This window comes from Panthera leo, chromosome D4, assembly GCF_018350215.1.
Source record: "Panthera leo isolate Ple1 chromosome D4, P.leo_Ple1_pat1.1, whole genome shotgun sequence".
Classification (NCBI taxonomy): Eukaryota; Metazoa; Chordata; class Mammalia; order Carnivora; family Felidae; genus Panthera; species Panthera leo.
Window position 1 is genome coordinate 74,105,509 of NC_056691.1, and position 24,772 is coordinate 74,130,280.

The 24,772-nt window shown below is 52.8% G+C and overlaps 2 protein-coding genes and 1 long non-coding RNA gene across 6 annotated transcripts in view; 1 reads left to right on the forward strand and 2 right to left on the reverse strand.

Annotated features, from left to right (window-relative positions):
- Positions 1-158: 158 nt before the first annotated feature.
- LOC122204698 lies at positions 159-13,063 on the reverse strand. Its single transcript, XR_006195748.1, has 5 exons — positions 12,986-13,063; positions 5,478-5,586; positions 2,152-2,365; positions 1,310-1,488; positions 159-238 (listed from the first exon to the last, which is right to left on the reverse strand). It is a non-coding gene; the product is annotated as an uncharacterized LOC122204698 (long non-coding RNA).
- On the forward strand, positions 11,013-14,261 carry LOC122204696 (alpha-1-acid glycoprotein-like). Its single transcript, XM_042912291.1, has 6 exons — positions 11,013-11,136; positions 11,538-11,680; positions 11,903-11,973; positions 12,767-12,874; positions 13,013-13,116; positions 14,176-14,261. The coding sequence occupies exons 1-6, from the start codon at positions 11,023-11,025 to the stop codon at positions 14,239-14,241; spliced, it is 606 nt and encodes a 201-aa protein (XP_042768225.1). The 5' UTR covers positions 11,013-11,022; the 3' UTR covers positions 14,242-14,261.
- A 2,452-nt stretch (positions 14,262-16,713) lies between these two features.
- AKNA (AT-hook transcription factor) overlaps positions 16,714-24,772 on the reverse strand; it is a 55,042-nt gene continuing 46,983 nt past the window's right edge. For all 4 annotated transcript variants that reach the window (XM_042913978.1, XM_042913976.1, XM_042913977.1 and 1 more), the window contains 4 exons: positions 23,714-23,809; positions 22,267-22,383; positions 21,792-21,990; positions 16,714-17,267 (listed from right to left, as the gene is read on the reverse strand). In XM_042913978.1, the coding sequence (XP_042769912.1) occupies positions 17,003-17,267; positions 21,792-21,990; positions 22,267-22,383; positions 23,714-23,809 (677 nt within the window). In that variant the 3' untranslated portion in view covers positions 16,714-17,002. The remainder of the gene's footprint in view (positions 17,268-21,791; positions 21,991-22,266; positions 22,384-23,713; positions 23,810-24,772) is intronic.

A 24,772-nucleotide genomic window follows, 5' to 3' on the forward strand; every position in this document is an offset into this window, starting at 1 on the left:
AAACCCTACCAGAAACAGAAGCAGAAAGATTCACCTTTTTAATTTATGGATTTCGAAATGTTTGTCCTTCTAAGGCAGGGGGAGGCCTGAGCATGAAGGAATTTGGGCTCAGCCTGGTCACGGTCCTGGAGGGAAGATAGGCTTATCTTGGAAGGTGTGATCTAAGCTGGAGAGTCAGGGGTTGAAGCCTTGACTTTGAAGAAACCAGTTTTAAGAGCGGTGTTGGGTCAGCGCCGGCCTGGAGGGGACATATCAACATGGAACCATCTCACCACACCACATCCTCCCTCCCAGAGCTTGTCCCTGCCAAGATGAGGCCATCACTCTTGCTTTTCCATTGTCATTAAGTCCTCTAGAAACCCCACGTCATTAGCTCCAAGGGTAAATGTGGGCTGAGGAGAAAGACTGACGGCAGGAATCTCGGGGTGCCGCGTGACTGGGGGATAGCCAGTGTAATCTGGGCTGTCCTTTATCAGACAACCAGTCAGCCCAGGTTGGATTTTGAGGTTATTTTAAGTATGGAATTATTTTTATAGAAGGGGAAGTTTTATGTGAACGTCTGTTTGTGTCTTCTTTTTTATTTTCTCTAAAAGTCGTGTCTCTTTGGGAATTGGATTTGATTTTCATTATTTAATACCTCACTCTGGCCCACCTTCCCCACCAGACACTTCCTGTATATGCCTCGCCCTCCCGCCCCAACCCAGACGCTCCCCACGGAAGTGCGTTCTTGTAGCAGCTTGGGCCTCATCTCAGCCCTCGGTTTCCCCACACCGCCAGTCTCCACCTGGCCTCTGTCTCGTTCTTGGGATTTTCTGCTGTCCTTGTTTGTGTCTGTCCACATGTCAGTGTGTTAAAACCCCAGTGGGTTCCGTTTCTCCTTTCTCCCTTCTGGATTTTAAATAAATATTTAAAACTGAGGCAATGGAATGATGCATCTGTGGCTGTGTGCTTCTTTGAACAGCCCCGGGAGGGAGGTTTCCAGCCCGGGGGGGGGGGGGGGGGGGGGGGGGGGGGGGGGGGGGGGGGGGGAGAAAAGATGCTCAGGGGATGCCCTGTTTATGCTGCTTCCCCCAAAGGAGGGAGGCAGAGAGAGAGAGACGGCATGGAGTCAGCACGGGGTGAGTACTGAAAGGGGGGTGGTCGGGGTCCCATGGCGTATTCCTTCCCTAGGGTTGCTGTAACAGCATCGCAAACCTGGAGGCTTAGGACAGCAGAAATGCATTCTCTCCCAGCTCTGCAGCCTGGAAGTCTGAAATCCAAGTGGTGCCAGCGCCCCCCATCCCCCACGCTTCTAGGAGAGGTTCCTTACCCTGATCAGCTTCCGGTGGCCCCAGGCATTCCTCCGCTTCCGGCTGGAGCACCGTGGTCTCTGCCTCTTTAGTCACGTGGCATTCTTTCTCCCGTGTGTCTCCGCACATCTTTTTATAAGGACACCAGTCATAGTGGATGAGGGTCCACATGAATGAGCTCATCTTCAGTTGATTACGTCTGCAAAAGACCCTATTTCCAGGTAAGGCCACATTCACAGGTAATAAGGTGAGGACTTCAGCATATCTTTTTGGGGGACACAATTCAACCCATGACACGGAGGGGGTATATTGAGGTTACCATGAACAATTCCTTTTTTTTTTTTTTTTTTTTACCATAGTAACATACACATAAGACTTAGCATTCGTGACATTTAGTACATTCACAGTGCTGTGAAACGATCACCACTATCTAGTTCCAGAACATTCTCATCACCCTAAAAGGAAACTCCATACTTATGAAGCAGTCATTCCCCATTCCCCTCTGCCCAAGCCCCTGGAAAACCACCCATCTGCTTTTTGACTTTGCCTGCTGTGGATAATTCATACAAATGGAATCGTATTTCATATAAACAGAAAATGTTTGGAAGATGGGAAAGGTCAGTCTCGTTAATGTCCCTTTCCTCCCATAGAAAGCTGGCCCTTTTTTTTTTAATGTTTATTATTTGTTTTTTAAGAGAGAGAGACAGAGTGTGAGCAGGGGAGGGGCAGAGAGAGAGGGAGACACGAAATCCAAAGCAGGCTCCAGGCTCTGAGCTGTTGGCACGTGGGGCTCTAATCCACGAACCTGAGCCGAAGTCGGACACTTAACCGACTGAGCCACCCAGGTGCCCCCAAAGCTCACCTTCTGTGATTGACTTCTTTCATGTATCATGATTTCAAGGTTCCCCCTTGTGGTATATGTTTCCATACAGTACTTCATTCTTTTTTATGACTCACTCATATTCTACTGTATGGGTATACCGCATTTTTGTTCTCTGCTCATCCTCTGATGGACATCTGGGTCGTTTCCGTCTTTCGGCCCTTGCGGACAGTGCTTCAATACGAGCATTTCTTACCTATACTCGAGAGAGGACACAATATCACCTGTCTTGGAGGAAGTGAGTGAGAATCTGAGAGATGGCTGGTTTCAACAAGCGAATAGACAGGACCACCGAGATAAATTTGAATGTCAGGTAAACAGCAGTTATTTTTTTTGATATTATTTAAGTTTATTTATTTATTTTGAGGGAGATAGAGACAGTGTGAGCAGAGGAAGGGCAGACAGGAGGAGGAGGGAGAGAATTCCAGCCAGAATTCCAGAGAATCTCTGCCAGTGCAGAGAGCCAGACACGGGGCTCGAACTCACAAAACCAAGAGATCATGATCTGAGCTGAAACTAAGAGTTGGACCTTCAAGCGACTGGGCCACCCAGGCGCCCCAACAATAGTTTTTGTTTGTTTTGTTTTGTTTTGTTTTGTTTTGTTTTTAGCATAAGTATGCTCCCATTCGATATCTGAGACACATTAGGACATAGTTATACCCCGCCAGACCTGGAACCTGTAACTCCTGACCTCTGGTTCAGAGTTCTTCCTTTCTTGGCTTGCTCCTCCCACCCTGGGAGCTTGAATGAATCAAACCTTTTCCGCCCTTCTCACCCAGGAGAAAGAACAAATCACAAGCAGTTGGATTCATATTCGGAATTTTATGTTTTAAAACCTTGCTGTAAGTTTCCAGGTCATCAGGGTCTCTCCCCCCACCCATCCCCCACCCCCAGACAGGGAGCACCAGGTGCTGCTGCTTTGCCGTGGCTCCAAAAATCCCATCCATAGAGCCCAGGATTCATTGTCTAGAAGGGCTTAGAGATCCCCACATCCCAGATACACCCCGTCGTCTTAAATACAAGGTAACTACAGCCAGCGAAGTGCCCGAGGTCACCTGCCAAGGCCAAGGCAAAGCTTTGATTCAAACCCAAGGCAACTGACAAGTGGGGGTAGGGGGGAGCTCAGCATGGCCCCCTGGGATTAGCAGAACCAGCAGCAGTTGGGAATTGGTTACAAAGGCAGATTTTCAGCCCAGATCCCACACTACTGAATCACAAACTCCCAGGGTGGGGCCCAGCGATCTGTGTCTTAAATAAGCCTCCCTGAAATACGAATCCAATACCACATTGAGATTTCACCTCACACCGGTCAGAGTGGCTAAAATTAACAACTCGGGCGACAACAGGTGCTGGCGAGGATGCAGAGAAAGGGGAACTCTCTTGCACTGTTGGGAATGCAAACTGGTGCAGCCACCCTGGAAAACAGTGTGGAGGCTCCTTAAAAAATTAAAAATAGAATTACCCTACGACCCAGCCGTAGCCCTACTAGGAATTCCTCCAAAGGATACAGGAGTGTTGATTTATAGGGGCACATGTACCCCAATATTTATAGCAGTGCTATCAACAATAGCCAAATTATGGAAAGAGCCTAAATGTCCATAAACTGATGAATGGATAAAGACGATGTGGTTTAGGGGAGCTCCTGGGTAGCTCAGTCGGTTAAGTGTCCGACTTCGGCTCAGGTCATGATCTCACAGCTTGTGGGTCTGAGCCCTGCATCGGGCTCTGTGCTGACAGCTCAGAGCCTGGAGCCTGCTTCAGATTTTGTGTCTCCCTCTCTCTCTTTCTGCCCCTCCCCTGCTCACACTGTTTCTCTCTCTGTCTCAAAAGTAAATAAAAAAATTTTTTAAAAAGATGTGGTTTATATATACAATGGAATGCTACTTGGCGATGAAAAAGAATGAAATCTTGCCATTTGCAACAACTTGGATGATACGGGAGGGCATTATGCAAAGTGAAATAAGCCAGTCAGAGAAAGGTATCATATGATTTCACTCATATGTGGAATTTGGGAAACTTAACAGATGATCATAGTAGAAGGGAAGGAAAAAAAAAAGTTACAAACAGAGAGGGAAGCAAACCATAAGAGACTCTTAAATACAGAGAACAAACTGAGGGTTGATGGGGGGAGGGTTGGGGGTGGGGAAAATGGGTGATGGGCATTGAGGAGGGCACCTGTTGGGATGGGCAATGGGTATTGTAGGTAAGTGATGAATCACAGGCATCTACTCCTGAAGCCGAGACTACACTGTGTACATTCTATGTTAGCTAATGTGACAATTATTAATAAATAAATAAAAACAAACAAACAAGTCTCCCTGGAGATTCTAGCGTGTGCTCAAGAATTGAGATCCCACACTATTTCCTGAATCTAGAAAACAGTTTTCCAAAACTAGGAAACACCAAACAAACAAACTTGGAAATAAGATAAGAATATTCTTTTCGTTTCTCTGACCGAAAATTAATCAAGGATGAAACAGAAAGGCCTTCTTCTTGAATCATTTCCTAAGGTCCACCATATATTGTCACCCCAGAGAGTTTGCCCAGCTGTTGAAGCAGGCTTCCGGTCCTGCAGATGGAAAAGTTCAGTCACGCTAATGTGTGTCAACCCCACAGGAAGCTCTGCAAGGCCAGGGGCTGGGTCTTGTCCTCTGCCGTGGCCACAGAGTGCAGCGTGCAGGAGGTGCTCAAACTTGTTCAACAAGGCTCGCTGGAACATTTCCTTGACATGCGTGTCTCAGCATGCGCCTTCCCTGGGTCAAGCCGTATGCGGGCACTGCAGTTACAGAGACAGTCCTGGCAGGGCGCCTGGTGGGGGGGGCTCTGGGTCTGGTGGAGGCAGCTGGAGGTGTTGGACCTTGGGTGCAGGGAGCAAGAGGCCAGGCTGGGGTGGGCGGTGTTTGGGGAGGGCGTGGCTGATGCAATCCCAGCACAGGGAGGCTTGTCAGGAGGTCACGCTCTGTATTAATCAGGGTTTCTAGAGAAACAGAACCAGTAGGATGTGTGTGTGTGTGTGTGTGTGTGTGTGTGTGAAGAGATGTTTTAAAATTTATTTAGAGAGAGAGAGTATGTGTGTGAGTGGGGAAGGGAAGGGAGGGGAGAGAGAGAGAGAGAGAGAGAGGTGGGGTAGGGGGGAGGTGGTGGGAGAGAACCTCAAGCAGGCTCCATGCTAATCATGGAACCCGACTCGAGGCTTGATCCCATGACCTTAGGATCATGACCTGAGCCAAACTCAAGAGCCAGACGCTCAACCGACTGAGCCATCCAGACACCCCTGTAAAGAGATTTATCATAAGGAATCGGCTCACATGATTATGATCGTTGGCAAGTCCCAGGATCTGCAGAGTGAGTTGGCCAATTCAAGACCCAGGAGAGCTGATGGTGTCCTTCTAGTGTAAAGTCTGGCAGGCTGGAAAGCTGGGAAGAAACAATGTTTCAGTTCATGTCCAAAGGCTGCAAAAGACTGACGTCCATCTCCACCAGTCAGGCTCTTACGCAGACTCTTAATTCTATTGAGGCCTTCAACAGATTAGATGAGGCCCACCCACACTTGGGGGGGGGTGGCAATCTGCTTTACTCTGACTACACATTCAAATGTTAATCTCATCTAAAAACACCCTCACAGATACACCCAGAATATTTGACTAAATATCTAGGTACCGCATGGCCCAGTTAACTTGACACATAAAACTAACCATCCAAGCTGATGCTGATAGAGGTTGAACAAAGGTTTGCCAGGTGACAAAAGGCACTGGGAGGAGAGGGTACAGCACCTGCCAAGGCTTGGAAGTAAAGGCCACACTGCATATTTGGGGATGCTATAGCATAGGCTGTGGGAGCCCCAGGGAGTAGGACAAGCCACAGGTTGCACAGGAGAGCAGGGTTTGGGCTGGTGGCCAAGGTGGGTTTGAGCTGCACTGGGGCACTGTGGAGCGTCCAGGAGGCAGCCAGCTGAGCCAGGGGACAGGAAAGTGCTCCGTGCCACAGTCAGAGCTCCAGAGGCATCAGCAGGATCTGCATGGTTTTGGAGACGCGGAGGGGATGAGAGAGTCAGGAGGAAGGGCCAGAGGGAAGAGAAGAAGGGCTATGTTAAAGCTGTGACATTCACAACTCCCAGCCTGTACTCCCAGGAAGGCCTCTGTGACCTGGCCAGCGAGGCCTCCGAAGCTGGGCCAGCTCCTTCCTGGCAGGGGCAGGTAGGAGATTGTTGGGGACCACAAGGCAGCTCTTCCAGGGCTGGAAACACCTATAGTTCCCAGTCTCCCATTACACAACCGAGTGTCAGGAAACAGCCAGAGTGGACTTCCCAGGTGGGGCCAATCCTGTGTTTGCTCTGTCCACAATGAATCAAGCCCCAGCCGTGGACAGTCACATGCCATCAATGCCCAGCTGCCCTGTGCTGGGAAAAGGAGGAAAAGACGAGCAAGAAGGGAAGAGGCAGACAGGTGGATTCCAGTCCCAGCTTCCTGACTGGGCCATGGCCTTGGACTGGTCATGCTTTCTCTCTGGGCCTCAGTTTCTCCCTCTGCAAAATGGGGGTGATATGCCCTTCCCTGCTTGCTAGCCACACACAGAGCTATCGCTCTGCAATAAGTAGGGCAGATCGTATGAAACTGAATGATATTCAACTGCTCTATAAAGTGCGGTTGCATATGGTTCAACCCAATAAAAGCACCTTTCAAAATAAGAGTGGCTGCGTTTTCTGGCACACTGACCGTGAGCGGGAGCCCTGTTGAGAGTGATACGTTTTCATCTCATGCACAGCTCTCGTGAGACACGTGTTACTCCTCTGGTTCTTCAGATGAGGAAAGCCAAGTCCAAAGAGGTTACATAAATTGTCCAAGACGACAGAACAGGATCTGAACTTGAGCAAATCTTTTTGAGTGTTTCCTCAGCCCAAACACAAAGTTCCTAATTAGGATCATTTGCTCTGCCAGTGTATTCTTCGTGGCCGTTCACGTAGAAGCTCACAGATTAGTCATCAGGCACAGAGCTCAGCCCTGGCCTCAAGGGAGAGACAAGTATAAAGTGGCTTTCTTGGAACCGAATCGTTTACAGTGGGTGCGTTTCCCCGATCATCTAAACCTCACCGTTCACCTGACCTCTCTGAGCCATTTGCTTCCTTACCCATCCAATGGGGAAAGTATCTATTCTCTTGAACCTACTATCTACATATTTCTGCATTTTGATGTCTTTAGAAGTGGGATGTATCCCAAAATCCCAGAAGTATTCCTTTTTTCTTTTCTTTTTTAGATTTTATTTTAGAGAGGGAAAGAGAGAGCAAATGGGGGAAAGGAGCAGGGGGAGAGGGAGAGAGAATGTTAACCAGGCTCTACGCCCAGCACGGAGACTGACAAGGGGCTCAATCCCATGACCCTCTATCATGACCTGAGTCAAAATCCAGAGTCGGACTCTTAACCAACGGAGCCACCCAGGCGCCCCCTGGAGGTACTTCTGGAATGCAAGAATCTGTCTTTTCTCCTTACCCCAGCTTGTCATTACACTGATGGTAGTGGTGTTATGACTGGCCGACTCTTAGAAGCAAGTTTGTTTCTTATAACAAGCATTTCACAACTGCACGCTGATTTAATCCTCTTAACAACCTGATAAAGTAGCAACCATCAGTATCCGCATTTTACAGATGGGGAAATTGAGGCACAGAGAAGTTAAGTAACTGGCCCAAGGTCACGCAGCTAGCAAGCGGTCAAGCCAGGACAAATATTTCCTCACCATCCTGCGTGGCCCCAATTGCTTATCTATTTCCTGCCAAACTTGCCAAACTTCTCCTGACAAGATACCCGGGCCAGATGGAGGGGCAGGGTAGGGAGGGCTGTCCAGACCCTCCATCCAGAGTGGTACTAATCCATCCTTGACATGGAAGAAGATGGAGAAAAGTGTACTGTGTCAGGGGGAGAGCTGGGTGTGCTCGAAGGAACCACTTGGAAAGTAACGCCTCCTGGGAGAGAGCGAGACGGACCTCCAAAGGGCACCTGGGCGACAGTGAAGACCGCTCACTCCCGAGGAGCAGCACCCCATTTGCTCACCGTTAGAGAAGCTTTCATCTCTCCCTATGCTACTCACAAAACATCTGGCCACCCAACGCGATCCAAGGATAGGGCACAAGAGGGAAGAACTGTTCCCCTGGGGTCTGAACAGCGTTGGTCGTTCAGGGATGTTTAGGGCTGTGGGTCATTCTGTGCCGGAACCAGGCACCAGATCCCGCTGGACAGAGGTGCTTCTGTGTTATTTAATGAACCGTACGTGTGTGCACGCGCCTGTGTGTATGCGTGTGATATGGGAGATCCTCTAAAGCTCTGGGGTGTGGGCAGAAGCCCCAAGGGTCCGGGGTAATGGTAGTGCTGTCCCCATAGAACACCCAGCTTCTCTTTGACATAAGCAGTGTGTCAAATCTGTCCCCAGTCCCACTGCAGCAGCCTCTGACTGCTCTCCCAAGGTGGTGCCCTCCCCTCCCCCTCCCCACCTTCCCCACTGCAGACAGAGGGCTCTTTCTAAAGAGCAAATCTGACTATTCGTCTCCCACCCTACTTAAAACCTTTCTATTTCATCCAGCACCTGCAGAGCCCTTTGCGAACTCCCCAGCCTGGCTTCTGTGCCCTGCACACTCGGTTCCCGCCGACCCTCTCCAGCATCGGCCCCGTCACTCCCGTGCTGTCTCATAGGGGCCCTCCAGGTCCTTTATGCGCCCCGTGTCCTGTCACCTCCACTCTTCCTTGCCAACAAGCTCCAATCCTTTTCTCAAGGCTCAGATTAGAGCAATGCAAATTCAGAACACTAAGTGAGCTGGCAAGCAAAGAAAGAAAAGAGGGATTTTCACTTCTGACGAGGATGTGGAGAAAGGGACTCATCTGGGCATCGCCAAATTGGCACCGTATTAAACAGCATTAGTGTTTTTTGTCTTCTCTGTTTGGGAAGAGAGTTTTTTTTTTTTTTTTTTTAAATCAACTTAATTGAGGTATAATTGGTGTACAATAAAATGCACACATTTTAGGTTTACAGTTCAATGAGTTTTCACAAACGTACATTATGTGTGTAACCACCCCTGCAGTGGAAATTTGGAACAATGCCACCTACTTCAGAAAGTGCTGAACCTTACAACCTTTGGCAGTCAGACTCCCCTCCTTGCCCTAGGCAACCGCTGATCCGATTTCTACCATTATAGATTAGTTTTGGCTATTCTAGAACTTTCTACAAATGGAAACTATACAGTGTGTGCTTTCTTTTTTTTTTATTTTTATTTTTTTTAACGTTTATTTATTTTTGAGACAGAGAGAGACAGAGCATGAACGGGGGAGGGGCAGACAGAGAGGGAGACACAGAATCGGAAGCAGGCTCCAGGCTCTGAGCCATCAGTCCAGAGCCCGATGCGGGGCTCGAACTCGCGGACCGTGAGATCGTGACCTGAGCTGAAGTCGGACGCTTAACCGACTGAGCCACCCAGGTGCCCCTACAGTGTGTGCTTTCTTAAGTCTGGCTCCTTTTGCTCAGCGTACTGTTTTTGAGATTCATTCACGTTGTCTTACAAATCGGAAGTTCATTTGTTTTTATCGCGAAGTAATGTTCCATTTACGAAAATGCCACAATGTGTTTCTCCATTTTCCCGATGACGGGTATTTGAACTGTTTCTAGTTTTTGGCTGTTTTGAATTACACTGTGAGTTTGTACGTGACACGTTTTTCTTTCTCTTGAACGGTATGGTAATTTTAGAAAGCGATTTGGCCGTTTCTGACACTTAGGAGAGGAAACATCACAATGTGAAATGCTATGGGCAATTATGTCTCAATAAAGCTGGAAAAATAAAACAAAATGCCATAGATATAAAGGGAGGACATCATTAAGTATGTTGGAATCTAGGAAGCGAACGAAAGGGGATGCGTCCACTAAAATTATGACCGCGGACTGCACCAAAACATGAAAAATGACTCAAAATACATGAAATGGACAAGAACATAGAATTGTAAGCACGACATAATAAAACTTTTTGAACGCGTTTATTCTTAGGGATACCAATCTGACCTTGTCAGGTAAAAATGCAAGCAGGCAATGGAAGCTCTCATTCTGCAACGGTGACCACTGGCCAGGGTTGGGGACCAACTGGTGAAAAGACAGGCCCACCCCCCTGCTCACATAGCCGGGGGTGGGGACCACATGGACATAATTTCTCGTTCCAGATTTTGGGAGAGAGTTCAGATAATACCACATTTACTGGAAATAGGCAATATAACTTAGACGCCTCCTTCTTTTGGAAACATCCCTTCTTTCCTCCAAGATTCAGCTGCCCCCCACCCCACCGGACTTGTGCTGGTCCACAGCTGTTACCACAATCAGTTGGAATAGAATCCATGTTTTGCCCTCTCCCCAACCCTTGACCCTCCCCCATCCCATTCCCCACCCCCACCCCACCTAGCCTGGGAACTCTCTAAGCTGCCACCTGCGTTTGATTTACGGTTAGGTCTTGCTCAAGTCTGAATGCTCAGTGGGACACGAATTGGGTAAAAACATAAGAGCTTTTAAAACAAAACAAAACAAAACACCCAAAAACATAAGCGCTTGCTTAGAGGCCCCTCTATTGAAATCTACCCATGTTTGACAATACCCCTCCAGCCCACACCCCCCTTGGCTTTGAACAGCCGGTCTAAGTTAGACCCAGGCTTGCAGGCTTTAGCCACTGCCGGTTTTGGGGGAAGGAGGGAAAGGTTTGTGCCAGGCATTTCGCAAGCAGTCACCTGATGTGTCACCAGGGGGCTCCAGGACTCCACCCACAGCTCGTTATAAAGGTCACTGTACCCTACAGCCACCAGTTCTGCCTGACTCCAGGTGCCTCTCCCTCCAGGCATGGTGCTGTCCTGGGCCCTTGCTGTCCTGAGCCTCCTTCCTCTGCTGGAAGCCCAGAGCCCAGAGTGTGCCAACCTCACAGCGGCACCTATCACCAACGCCACCCTGGACCAGGTGCATGCCCGGGGCCCCTGAGTGCTGTGGGCAGCTGCCTCCTTCTCTGGGCTTCCCTTTCTCCTGCTGGCTTGCGGTCAACCCCCTTCCCCACCTCTGCATTCTTCTCCCCCCGGGTCCTGGGGTGGCATTCTGACCAGCCTCTGGGGGCATTCTTCTGCTTCCAAACCCAGAAGTCTCATTGCAAGGCCCCTCAGAGGGAGCCTCCTGTACTGCACGAGGGGCCACCCAGCGGCTGGGGGAGGTGCCTGACCCTCAGAGTGACCTCCTGCATGCCCGCTCCTCGCCTGGGGCCCCAGGCTCCCCGTGTGCAAAATGGAGGGATAAATCTGCCCGGCTGACTGGCAGGGATTCTGCCCTCGGCCTCCATCATCAGCTCCTGGCTTCTCTCTCCAACCCAGCTCTCCGGCAAGTGGTTTTACATCGCCTCGGCCTTCCGCTACCCAGAGTTCAACGAGTCGTCTAGAACGATCCAAGCGGCCTTCTTTTACTTTGACATCAACTACACAGAGGACAAAATACTGGTCAGAGATTACCTAACCATGTGAGACCCCCCTCCCCACATGCTAGCCCCAAGCTTCTGCTCCTAGCTGCTGGGTAACCTTGATCAAGTCCCTCCCTCTTCCTGACCTCAGCCTTCTCATCCATGGAATGGGGAGAGTGGACTCTAATCACCACCGACTCTTGCCCCTCGATGATGGTGGTCAGTGATTGTCCACTTCTCCTTGACGGTCTTCCTGTTTTTCTCCCCCCTTCTGTCTGTTAGAGGGAACCAGTGCGTCTATAACTCCAGCTACCTGAATGTCCAGCGGGAGAATGGGAGTCTGTCTAAACACGGTGAGATCCAGCCCACACGTGGGAGCCTGGGGACAGCTGGGTGGGCCAGCCAAAAGAGGAGGTGCTGGGGCTAAGGCCCTGGAGGCTGGAGGCACAGAGAACACAGGACAGGCCCATTTCTTCCATCTCCGAGGTCCTGGTGTCTGCACACTGCAATACTCAGGAATAACTGCCAACATATGTGAGCTCTTACTTATGTGCCAGGCACTGCTGGAAGTGCCTTACATGAATTGACCCCCTGAATACTCACGAACAACCTTAGGAGGACATTACAGCGATCAGATGAGGAAACAGAGAAACAGAGATGTCAAGCAGTTGCCCTGGAGTCACACAGCCTGTAATTAGAACTAGGACTCAAACCCAAGTCTGGCTGTGGTCCTGCCTCTCTCCAACCACCTTTTCTCCTCTAGGATCTGAGGGTGGCAGTGTTTGTCGGGCACGCAGTGAGTTCACTCATATCCCCGCTGTCACCCCAGAGAGAGCACATAGTAGGAATCTACAAATGCCAATGGAATTAAGCCAACAGCACTCAGCAGCCCTGAGGCTCCTGTCTGGGCCTTATTTTCCTCATCTGGAAAATGGGGAGAAAGGCCCTGACAGTCACAGCCCGTGTGAGGCTGTGATTCCACATAGTAGCACAGGGCCCGGCACACAATGGGACTAGGGATGTGTGACCCAGGTGAACCCCTGGCCTTCACTCATTGCTGTGTGGCCATGGGCATGCCCAGGGCTCCTTGCCCACCATTGGGGACCACTGTGCTGTGTGGTCTCACCCAGTGGTTTTCCCCTCCAGAGTTCGGCAAAGAACAACTTGGCTACCTCCTGCTCACCAAGGATCCCACGACCTTCATGCTTGCCTTCTTCCCGAAAGACGAGCAGAACATGGGACTGTCCTTCTACGGTAGGCATCCCTCAAACTTCTTCTACCTCGCCCAGGACCCCTTCCCCTGCGGCCAGGCCCCCAGCTCCCCCACCCTCCCTGGCTTCCCAGCTAGGACCCCAGCATGCTCACCCAACGTCCCCTCGCTCCCTCCTGCAGCTGACAAGCCACAAGCGACCCAGGAGCAAATGAGAGAGTTCCACGAAGCCATCATGTGCATGGGCATGCAGAAGTCAGAAATCGTGTACTCCGATGAGAAACAGGTGAAGGCAGGGAGGACTGGGCTGAGCCCACCCTCAGGGTGACTCTGCCATGGGCAGCCCCAGAGGCCCAGGGTGGCGAGCTGCCGGCCCAGGCTGTGCAGTGAGATAGGACATCCTACTTTTAAGCACCTGCCTCACTGCAGGGACAGCGGAGTTTCCTGCAAGCCCACGGGATGAGGAACCAGGAAGGAAAAGTCACTGTGAAACAGGAAGGGCATCCAGAGCGGGGCGGGGGGGGGGGGGTGGCTTGGAAAGGAGGGGAACAGCAGACACAAGTGTGGCCATGGGAACGTGACAAAGAAACACACAAGGGTAATGATCGTTGACAACTACCGGCCACACCCCAGACTTCAAATACCTGTGGCTGGGGAGTGGGTATTGTGGTTTTCAGCACCACCCAAATGGCCCCAAGCCCAGGACTACCATCCTGACTTTTGCTGTAACTGACAAGTACGTATAAAATCATCTTAATGCTTTCCATTCGACCTGTGCCCAATGAGAGGCTTTACATGGTCTTGCCCTGGGCAGTAACATCTGAAATCACAGAGCTGATGAGCTGGTGACACTTTTGGGGGGGGGGGGGATATACATGAAATACTTTCAGGATTATTGAAATAAAAATGTCTCTGCTGCCTGAGGTCATCCCTCGTGACCACCCCTAGACCACCTCCCCTCCCTGCTCCTGGGAGCTGCGGGAAAGGACTGGGCTCGCAGCCCTGCTCCCCGCTTCCCCCCACCCCCCCGCCCCATCTGCTGGCTGGGGACCTTGGACAGGCCACACGGCCATCCTGAACCTCGCTTACATCACCTACCCAACGGTTGTGAGGAATCCAGATCAACATAAAGGCTCGGCAAGTCCTCAGTAAATGGCAGTTGTTCTAAGGGCTCGAGCCCCCCTTCTGAGGTGAAGCTGAGCCTCAGAGAGGAAAAATGCCTTGCCCAAGGTCACCCAGCTAGGCAGCAGGGCCTAAGCTGGGGCCACGGTCTGGAGCTCATTCCACCCTTCCCCTGGCAAGAGCCCTGCCCTGCCCCCATCACTGCGCTCCTTCTGTCTTCCAGGATGTGTGTGGGCCATTGGAGAAAGAGCACCAGGAAGAAAAGCAGAAGGAAAACGAGGGGTCCTAGGAGGACACAGCTTGGGTTAGGAGCTTGGGGACTCTGGGACCCATCCTCAGCCCTATGCCCACCCTTTGTACCTCCGGTCTTTGTCTCAGTGGTATCAATAAAGCTTCTGCATTGGAAGCAGGCAGGGTGTCATTCGCTCATTCATTCATTTGGTCACTCATTCACACACGTTGAAGCCTGCCCTGGGCTGAGCCCCGGCTGATCACTGGGTAAGCCCCTGTCCCTCTACTCAGAAGAGCCCCTGCTGTAACACCCGGCACAGGTTGGACGATGACAGGCACCAAATGCTGTGGGAGCCCAACATGGGGGAGGTGCCTCCTGCAGTGGAAATCTGGGAAGGCTTCCTGGAAGGGGCATCCGAACCAGTCTAGAAAGATTTACGAACAGCAGCTTGTAACACCTGTTGTTCCAGCTATAAGCCAAGGATCTGAGAGGGCGAGTCTGAGAAACATCGAAGCAGGAGGCCCTGGTAGCTCAGGTGAATGGGGGCGGTGAGGACTCTGGCGTGTGGTACCGAGCACAAAGGACCTCACCTTAGACGTTACCCTGGCCATCTGGGGAGGCGAGTTGGGAGGGGCCCGACTGGAGGCAGAAAGACTCTGGCAGAGGCCGCTGTGAGCATCCTGGCAAGAGGAGGGTACCTGGGCAGGGGACAGGACGGGGAGACGCAGAGGCCTTGGGGCCTAGGCCAGAGCAGCTGTCTCCACGAAGTGCCCTCACAGTGCCCACCTGACGCCCACAGGATAAAACAAGGGGGGAGGTTGGCCCCTGGAAAGCAGTCAACTTGCAAACAAGTTTGCAGCCCTCGAGATGGGGCCACATCCGAGGCAGGCCCTCTCCATGGCACAGAAATACTGGGCACCTAAAGCGAGGAGTCCAGCAAGGAAGGCCAGCTCCTTCCAGACCTGATGGCTTGTGATTTATGGTCACGCGAGGGAAGCAGCACCACTTGGTGGCAGAAGACTTGGGGCCACATCGTTCAGGCAATTCCAGGAGCGAGTGGCCAAAGCCATCCAGAGCAACAGAGTCATAGCCCCGGCACCTGATGCCCTGCCCTGTGGCACCTGTGACACCACCCTCCCAAGAGCCACGCTGCACCCCGGGCACTGAGGCTGGGGACACCGCCCTGCGCCCCCACCTGTGCCCTTGGCTCCCCGTTCCCGTCCTCGTATCCCGGAGCAGCCTCTTGGCATCCAGGACAGGGTAGGCTCAGAGGCTCAGAACCTACAGGAAATCTTCCCTTCTCGGCTAACTGCCATTTTCAAGTGCACTGAGAAGGGTCAGCTGAAAAATGAAGTAGAAACAGGGCCTGGTGGGCAGGGAGGAGTGTGTGGAAAGTGAGGGGGGCTGATGAGAAAGCCATGGGAAGACATAGCAGGCGTTGGGGAGAAAATCTTATGGTTGTTAGGAAGAAAAGAACAGTAAAGAAAACGGATTTTAGAGTCAGACATTGCGAGGCCAGGCAGATAGCCCGCCGGGACCTCAGTCTCTCATCAACGGAGGAGGCACATAGTGGGGGTGGTGTGTGAACCGTGAGTGCCCCGTGCTGAATATTTAGCTCAAGCATCGGTATCTTGGGGCACCTGGGCGGCTCAATCGGTCAAGCTTCTGGCTTCGGCTCAGGTCGTGATCTCATGGTTCGTGGGTTCAAGCCCCACGTCAGGCTCTGTGCTGACAGCTCAGAGCCTGGAGCCTGCTTCAGATTCTGTGTCTCCCTCTCTCTCTGACCCTCCCCCATTCATGCTCTGTCTCTCTCTGTCTCAAAAATAAATAAACGTTAAAAAAAAAATTAAAAAAGAAACCACAAGTTGACGACACACACCACAGATGTGGGCAGCTTCGGGAATGTTTTTTTTTTCCTTTCTTTTTTTTTTTTTTCAAAGATCAATATTCATTCTTCTTCATTTGCCCTCATAACGAAAATAGATTTTTAAATGCCTCAAATATACAAACATCACTGATGCATACACATTCCAGAAAAGCTGAGGTACGCACTCTGCTACAAGGTAGGGAGCCAGAGACGGGCTGGCCTCCCGGCCGCAGACCAGGGCCTGGCAGGCAGCTTGGCCACTAGCCCAGTTCCACAGGGATCCCAGGGACAGAGCTGGGGCTCAGGGGATGAGGTACAGAGAGGGACCAAGATGGACAGCTTCCTGGGCCCTCCCTGGGGGTGTCCCCTTCCCAGCAGGCCCACGGGAAAGTCCTGTCCGGAGAAGCTGGGCACATGTTATCCTGGGGGCCTGCCGTCTTGACGTTTCGATGGTGTCAAAGTGCCCTACTGATCCCCAGTCACCAGGAGGAAAGTGCACGGCTGTGTCCTTCCCAGAAACGCCTAGGCTGGAGGGGCTGGTCACCGGTGAGGAGACAGGTTTGTACCAGAGACTCTGGCCCTATCCCTTCTCATCTGGCCTGGTAGGTTGGATCTAAGACCAGGAAAACACAGTAAAAAAAAAAAAAAAAAAATTGTCCGTCTGTATATAAAATACATATTATTAGCCAGAGGCGGGCAGTGCAGGACCAGGAGACTCCCCGAGGCTGCCCCTGGGCAGAAGGTGGCCTCGGTCTCAGCACTTCCTTCAGGGGCCGGTCCCCCCGGAGTTCCTTCTCTTCATACCCAGGCCAACACCCCAGGGCCAGGAGGCCTCTGGGGAGGGGTCGCCGGGGCCCTCGGGAGTGGCTCCAGCCGACTCCCGCCCTGGGGGACGGCAGCAGGCCGCCGGCCCACCTGCCCCCCATCTGTGTCTGAGTCTCCAGGGTGAAGTCAGAAGAGGCAGGAGCCCCTGAGGCTGCGGGCCTGGCGCAGGTCGGCTGACAGGGAGCGGCTCACGTGCTTGGTGGTGCAGCGGATGCTCTCGGCAGCCTGGACGGCTCGATTCAGGGCCTTGTTGAGCTCCTCCAGGTCCTCCAGGTCCAGCTGGATGGAGTGCCGGTGCCCCCGCGCCGGCCGGGAGGAGGCAGCGGGGGGCCACTCGGCGGCGGCTGGCTGGGGCGAGGAAGCTGAGGTAGGTCCCGGAGGCGCATAGTACCTGAGGCGAGAGGGCCCGGCGTTCGTTAAGCACGGACAGGGCCGGGCAGAGCACCGGGTTCGGAGTCAACCCCGTGCCAGGCCCCCCAGCTGGGCCCACGGCCCCTGCTCTCTGGGTCTCAGTCTTCACCTCTCAAATGGGAATAATAAATACCTACTTTGAGGGATGAAGGATGATAAACGGGAGTGCCCTACCCGGAACAGCGTCTCGAAAATGGTTGGTTCAGGGGGCGCCTGGGTGGCTCAGCCGGTTAAGCGTCCCGACTTCGGCTCAAGTCATGACCTCACGGTTTGTGAGTTCGAGCCACGCGTCGGGCTCGCTGCTGTCAGCACAGAGCTCGCTTCGGATCCTGTCTCCCTCTCTCTCTGTCCCTCCCCCAATCTCTCTCTCTCTCTCTCTCTCTCTCAGAAAGAAATGAATACTTAAAAAAAATGGTGCAGGGGTGCCTGGGTGGCTCAGTCAGTTAAGCAACCAACCGACTCTCGATCTCAGCTCAGGTCTCGATCTCCCGGTCGTGGGATGGAGCCCGACATCGGGCTCTGTGCTGACAGCGTGGAGCCTGCTTGGGATTCTCTCTCCCTCTCTCTCTACCCCTCCCCCACTCACACTCGCTCTCTCTCTTGCTCTCTCGCAAAATAAACTTAAAAAAAAAAATGGTTAGTTCGATCTACCTATTCACTTCGTGTTTATTGATCTTACAGTATGTGCCAGCCCCGGGGTTACACTGGTGAATGAGTAACATGGACCCCACTGCCTTCTTGGGGCTTCTCATCTCAGAGCCAGATCCCAGGGAGACTAGGATCACCCCCAGGCTCTGTAGCAAACCCCCTTCATCAGAGAGGTAACGTGTGGTCCCATTTGCCAAGCGTGGAGCAGCAGAGACACGTGATAATAATTAGGGTTCTGTAGGAGGCGGAGGGTCTTGTTCCACTCATCCAGGGAGCAGGTGGAAACGTGTCCTTCCCAGCCTGGCCCTGCAGGAACGTGGGGCGTCGCGTAAAGTGCTGGGAGCCATGTGACAGAGCACAGATTTCTCCAGGTAGTGAGCGCAGCACGCAGCCAGGCTCCCCAGTCCGGCGACGGGCGGGAAGAGGGGGTGGCCCCTGTGTTGTGGAATCAAGCGTGTGGAGGAGACAGGGAGACAGAGAAAGGTTTTGCCCAAATGCAGCAGGGACAAGTAGAGGAGGAGTTGGCCAGAGTCTGTCACCGGCGTCTTGCTTGACACACTGTAAACTCTGGCCCCCTTCCTGACCTTCCACTTCTTCGGACCCACGTTATCGTACAGCGTGCAGGAGAAAAGGGCTCTGCTAGGACCAGAACACATATCTCTCCGAAGAAGACACACAGACGCATAAGCACACGAAAAGATGCTCAGCGTCATTAGCCACCAGGGAAACGCAAATAAAAACCATGTGAGATGCCACGTCAGGTGCTTGGCCACCACCGGATGACTCAAGTCAAAAGGACAGATGCTGGCCAGGAGGCGGAGAAATCAGAAGCCTCATAAGCTGCTGGTGGGGACATAAAATGGCACCACCACTTTGGAAAACCGTCTGGTGGCACCTAGCCCCGAGCTGGCATTGCATGCTGGGTACCATGTGCCGGGCTCAGAGATACACGTTTTCTTGACCAGCACGTATCTTACTTGTTCGGTGGGTACCACTATGCTTATGTTACGGACGAGCAAAGAGAAGTTCAGAGAAGCCAGGTGAGGCAGGAAGCCTGCCCCCAAATCCCAGCCATTCTGTGCGGATTCCCCTTCCAGGGGCTCTGTTCCCCCACCTAAAAGAGCCACCTTTAGCTACCTCCCGGAAGAGATCTGATAGGAAAATTCAGGTCGAAAGCTCTGGACGCTGCCTGGCCACTCTAAGTGCTTGTGTACCTGTCAGCTCAGAGTCAGAGCGCTGGAAGGGGCAGTGCTGGACTCACACCCGGAGCTAATTAGCACCCAGGAGATGCCAGTACATATCATCTGAACCGAACCAATAGGCTTCTTGAATCCAATTCCTTCCCCCGGGGACTATCAGGTGTAATTACTGGGTTTACACACACCCCTACCGTTTAATAATTTGATGACCAGCTAGCTTGGCCCGAAAGTCACATCCCAAACACCCTCTAAGGCAGAAGCTGCAACTGTCCCCCACCTTTGTTTTGGCCCAAAAAAAACCCCAAAAAACCTTCCTGGCTAGAAAGCCTTTGGCGCAGGGCTATAAGGCACTTGGCCAGCAGGTGGCAGCACAGCCCCATAAACTTTCTAAAGGGCACCCTGTCATTGAGCATGCTCAGTCCTGCTGATGGCAGATGGAGAAACTTGAGGGCATCATCAGCCCAAACTCTAGCAGCATTTGAAATGCTATGCTTCCTGGCCAACTTCTATGTATTGCGGGCTTTCCGTGTATTAGTTCATGTAATCCTTACCACAACCCGTTTCACAGAGGAAAGCACTGAGGCACAGAGGAGCAAAGTGACCCAGCTAAGGTTGTAGGCTACCGCCGGCCAGGTCTGTCGGGCGCTACAGATCAGGGCTTTTCTCCTTCCCTATGACCTGTCCAGGCCTGGACACAGCCACCTGGTTAGGTCTGCCCACAGGTCTGAGTCTGGAAGGATATGGGACAGCCTCCGAAGCGGAGAGGCACCCAGAGTTTCATCCTGGGCCAGCCGATTCCAGGAGAAACCTCTCCTGCCCAGGGAGTCGGGGCATAGGCAGGCATCTCCTGCTGCAGGCCTGAGCATCCTCGCATAGCCAACGGAGCAGAATACTCCTGGAGTCGGCTGTGGGCGGCAAGAAAGCATCGCGTAGGCCAGAGTCCTTATGGGGGCGGGGGCTGGGCGGCACCCTACACCTCTGCTCCCGCCGAGCGCCAGCCCCCACAGCACCCTGGCCTCTTGCTGCGCACGACACAGGATGCTGATGCCGTGCCACTGAAGGAGGCTCCCGCCCGACTCGTTTTATACCGAGGGACCCTGAGGCACGGAACTAGCCAGTGACAGTCAGGACAAGAAGACAAGTCTCCTAATTTCAGGGTCCAGGGTTTTCCTCCTCCTGCACAATCCTGTCCTGTGGAAGCCACCTTTATGCATCTTTCTTCTTTGCCAACGACCGTGCCGTGCAGTGGCACTCCCCACGGTGACGGCAACGCTGCCCTCCACGACAAATTCCACAAACGTCTCACGTGCGTCTGGCCACGTGCCTCACTTCACCCTCACACAGCTAACTGTACGTGGTCGAGACTATTACCCCATTTAACAGATGGGAAAATGGAGGCTCAGAGAGGAAGTAGCTTTACCAAGGCCACGGCGCCAGTAGGTGGCAGACGGAGATCTAGCAGAGCTTGGACTCTAAACGCGGAACCACTTCTGCCTCAACTGCCGTGTATTTTCTCTCTTGGCAGAGGCCATATCCGAATAGAAACAAGGCAAGTCTGAGAAATGAGCACAGCCAAGAGCCAAGAGGGGCCTAAGGACGCATGGCGACTGAGTGTACGTGGCATTCTGGACGGGATCCCAGACCAGAAAAAGACCTTCAGGTAAACACTGAAGAAACCCATGGGGCACTTGGGTGGCTCAGTCAACTGAGTGACCGACTTTGGCCCAGGTCATGATCTCATGGTTCATGAGTTTGAGCCTCACATCGGGCTTGTTGCTGTCAGCATGGAATCTGCTTTAGATCCTCTGTCCCCCTCTGCCCCTTCCCCACCTGCGCTCCCTCTCAAACATAAAAATAAACCTATAAAAAAACTGAAGACACCCAAATAATCTATGGGCTTCAGTTAATAATAATGTATTAATATTGGTTCACTAACTGTGCAAAAGTATCACGTTCAAGTAAGATGTTAGTGACGGGGGAAACTGTGTGTGTGTGTGTGTGTGTGTGTGTGTGTGTGTGTGCGTGTGCATGTGTGGGTGGGGTTATATGAGAACTCTCTTTACTGTCTGCTCCATTCCTCTCTGCATCTAAAACTGTTCTGAAAAGTAAAGCATGGGGCACCTGGGTGGCTCAGGCGGTTGAACATCCAACTCTGAATTTTGGCTCGGGTCCTGATCTCCCAATTTGCGAGTTTGAGCCCTCCAGTTCTCTCTCTCTCCTTCTCTCTCTGCTCCTCCCTGTAGCCCCCTCAAAATGAGTAAATAAACCTTAAAAAAAAAATAAAGGCTATTGACAAGTAGTGGGTGTGCATTACTTACTTGCTGGAAAGACCCACAGGAAATGGGGAAGGGTTAGGGTTCTAGAGCTAGACTCCCATGAGCTTTCCCTGTGAGCTCCTAGGGGGCAGGGCCCTCTGTCAGGCTCTACTGCTGGGCACCCCGTCCCCGCCCAGGCCAAGCACTCTCCCTGGTGTGCAGGGAGCATTCAGGGTTTGTTGAGTGGCTGCACGAGTGTTCTGCTTGTTCTGCACGTTATACACTGGGGTGAAACACAGGAGTGAGCGATGCCCGGGTTCTCAGCAGCCGGACACAGATGTGAACGCGAATTGGGAAGCCAGTTAAACAGAGGCTGGGAAGGTGGGAAAGGGAGGTTCTTACACAGCGGCCGACGGGTAAGGCACGATGGGCACCGAGGAGACGTAGGCAAAGGCGGGAGGGGCCGGTGCTGGGGGCATGGCAGGCAGATACCACAGTCCGGGGGGCGGCCGGGCCGGCGACCCTGCCTGCTTGCTCCGTCGTGGGGGGCTGGAGGCTGAGCGTGAGTGTGCATTCCTCCTTGGGGCGGCGCTTTCTGTCCCTGCAAGGGGGGGGCGCCAGAGATGTCAGTCTGATTGCCTGGAAAGCTCTAGAACAGGCAGAACAGGGGGCCACCCACCTCTGCCCTGTTAGAGCTGGACACTGGGCTGGCCATGCTGGCAGTGCCTCGCTTCGGGAAACAAATCCTCTGCCTGGTTTGCTCTGCCCCAGACTGGGAGAGCAGCCGCCCGACCTAAACACCCCCTGGGGCCCCCGAACTCCCAAAAAGGAGAGCTGGGTGTCTGGCTGGGAGAAGAGAGTGAGCATCTGTCCCTACCAGAGGTGGCTGAGTCTGGGCCATCCGTCTTTGGGGGGGTCCCGACTTGACCACACAGGGGACATCGCAGGGTATCAGTGAGAACCGGTCCCAGTGGGTCCCTGGTGACAGTACCACCTACAAGAGGAGGAAGAGGGGTCAGGAGAGGATTACGTCTGGATCAACGGGCCTGGAGCCCCCAAGCAGACTTCTGCCAACAAGCCATCACTCCCCCATTTTAGAGACTGGAAAACTGAGGCTCCAAAAGGTTGAATGATATGCCAAAGTGTCAGAGTAGGAAATCGGCGGTGCTCTGTCTGAGCCCAAGCCCGCGCTCTCCCGAATGCAGCCCCTGAGCCTATATTCATTCCTCCACACTGAGGCCCATTCTCCATGTGAGAGTGGCCCACGATGGCCCCTCAGGCACCAGGGGGTCAGTAGAGGCCTAAGGGAGCAGGAGAGGAGTGGACAACCTTGTCCTCTTCCCACGCACATCCTCAACACCTCACCTGGAAGTCCTCTCACCCCCCTGGCTGAGTTATAGGCTCCCCAGCCCCACCCTGTGCTCAGATCACTGTTTCGTCATTGCTTAGCTGCGAGCTCCTTGGGGACAGGGCCCAGGGCCCAGTATGGGCAGGTGCTGAATGAATGAATGAATGAATGAACAAATAGAGATGGCTGTTGAGACTTGAGCAAAGGCAAAGAAACATAATGGTGAAGAGCCAGGGTTCTGGAGCCACAAAGTCCTGGGTTCAAATCCTGGCTCTACCACTAGTGAGCTGTGTGCTCTTGGGCAAGTTATTTAACCTCTCTGAGCCTCAGTTTCCTCACCTGTAAATAATAATAAAATGGCAAAACCCATTTCATAGGGTTGTGAAGATTAATGTTTGTAAAACCCTTAGCATGATGCGCTGTTTATAGTGGGGGTTTAATCAATGACAGCCCCATTGTTATCATCATCATTGCTTGAAAGGGCTTTAGGGACCATCTCCAATCCTTTCATTACAGTTGTGAAGTCTGAGGCTCAGAGAAGTTAAGGAACTTGCCTAAGATCACACAGCAAGTCAGTAGCAAAACTGGGACTAGAACCCAGTATCCATATTCTCTGGCCACTGCTGTCCCCACGACTCTTCCCTGTCGGGTGCGGTGGAAGGAGGCAGAGGGGAAGGCAGATGGAGGGGAGATGGGACATAATCATCACCACCTGGCCCCACCCCTCTTATCAGGAACTTAAGCCATGCCCAGTGTTAACCCATGTCATAGTCAAGGATGGCTTCAGGCAGCAGTACCTGGCGCAACAGGTGTGAAAGCAGGACCCCCTGGGAGGGCTGAGAAATCCCCCCAAACCCTCCCTTGTCGTACCTTGACCTGCCACCGAGCTCGGGCAGGCCCACGTCCTGCACCCTCTCCTACAGGTACAAGCCGCAGCCTCTGTGCACTGAGCACCTCTCCAGGTACCACCCCTCACCTGAGTCCTGGGTCCTAGCAGGTCGGCAGTGGGGACAGGAGATTGTGCCACCGCCTCTTGGGACAGTCTTGGGGGTGGGAACGTGGTACTCCTGGCCTAGGGAAGAAACCAGACAGTCAGCTCTTTGCATGTTTGGAGAACTGGGGAGGATTGGGGACCACCTGTCTCCTCCTGCTGACATCCAGAAGCAATCAACAAACCCAAGCTCATTTAGACCGGCAGGCAGGCCGCCAGGAAGCATGATGAGCGGTGACAAAGACACTACTCCCCCAGATCCCCGTTTGCTGGGTGGGACTGGAATGGCCTGGGCATAGGGTCGGCTGTGTTCTCCCCGTGCTCCGAGAGGCTGTGAGATGGGGACAGTCACACACGGACTTCATAGGCTTATTGGAAGGACTGAGTGGGGCCGTGTCCATGAGGTGCCCTGCGGGCACCTGGCAGGTGTAACGTGTTCAAGGTTATCAGAAAGGTGGACAGATGCTCGGGTCTTCACCTAGACCTGTCCTCTCCCGCTTTGTCCTTCCCGGAGTCTCAAATGGGAAGTTCAGAATGTTGCCTGACTGCTTATCTTTTTTCTCCCCTGTGCCGCGCAGGGGTTCCACTTCCTATTCTGTGTGTGTTGCCTTGGGCCGTGCCCCCACCCCTCCACGGACCGGCGGCCGCTCCCACGTCTAACTGCTCGGCTCTGTCTGCTTCATCGGGGTAGGCACGTATCTCTCATTTCCCGCCTTGTCTCCTGCACTCAGCCATAGGGATCCGAGGTTAACTGCCCTCCCTCCCAGGGTGGTAGGGATGAGAGCCACGTCTATAATTTACTTAGTATAATTTACATGCTTACTATAACTCCTTGTTACTGTCTGCTATGCGGTCGGATTCATGAAAGTTGGAGCCATATCCGCATCTGTTTTAATGCGAAGCACCCTGAAATCCTACTATGTGCCATCTGAAGGCCTACTGTGTGCTGGGCACCTAGTTCATGGGACCTTGCGGCACCCTGGAGGATCAGAGCTGAGGGTAGGCCAAGGGTAACGGATTTGGCACCCACTCTGCAAACAGCGG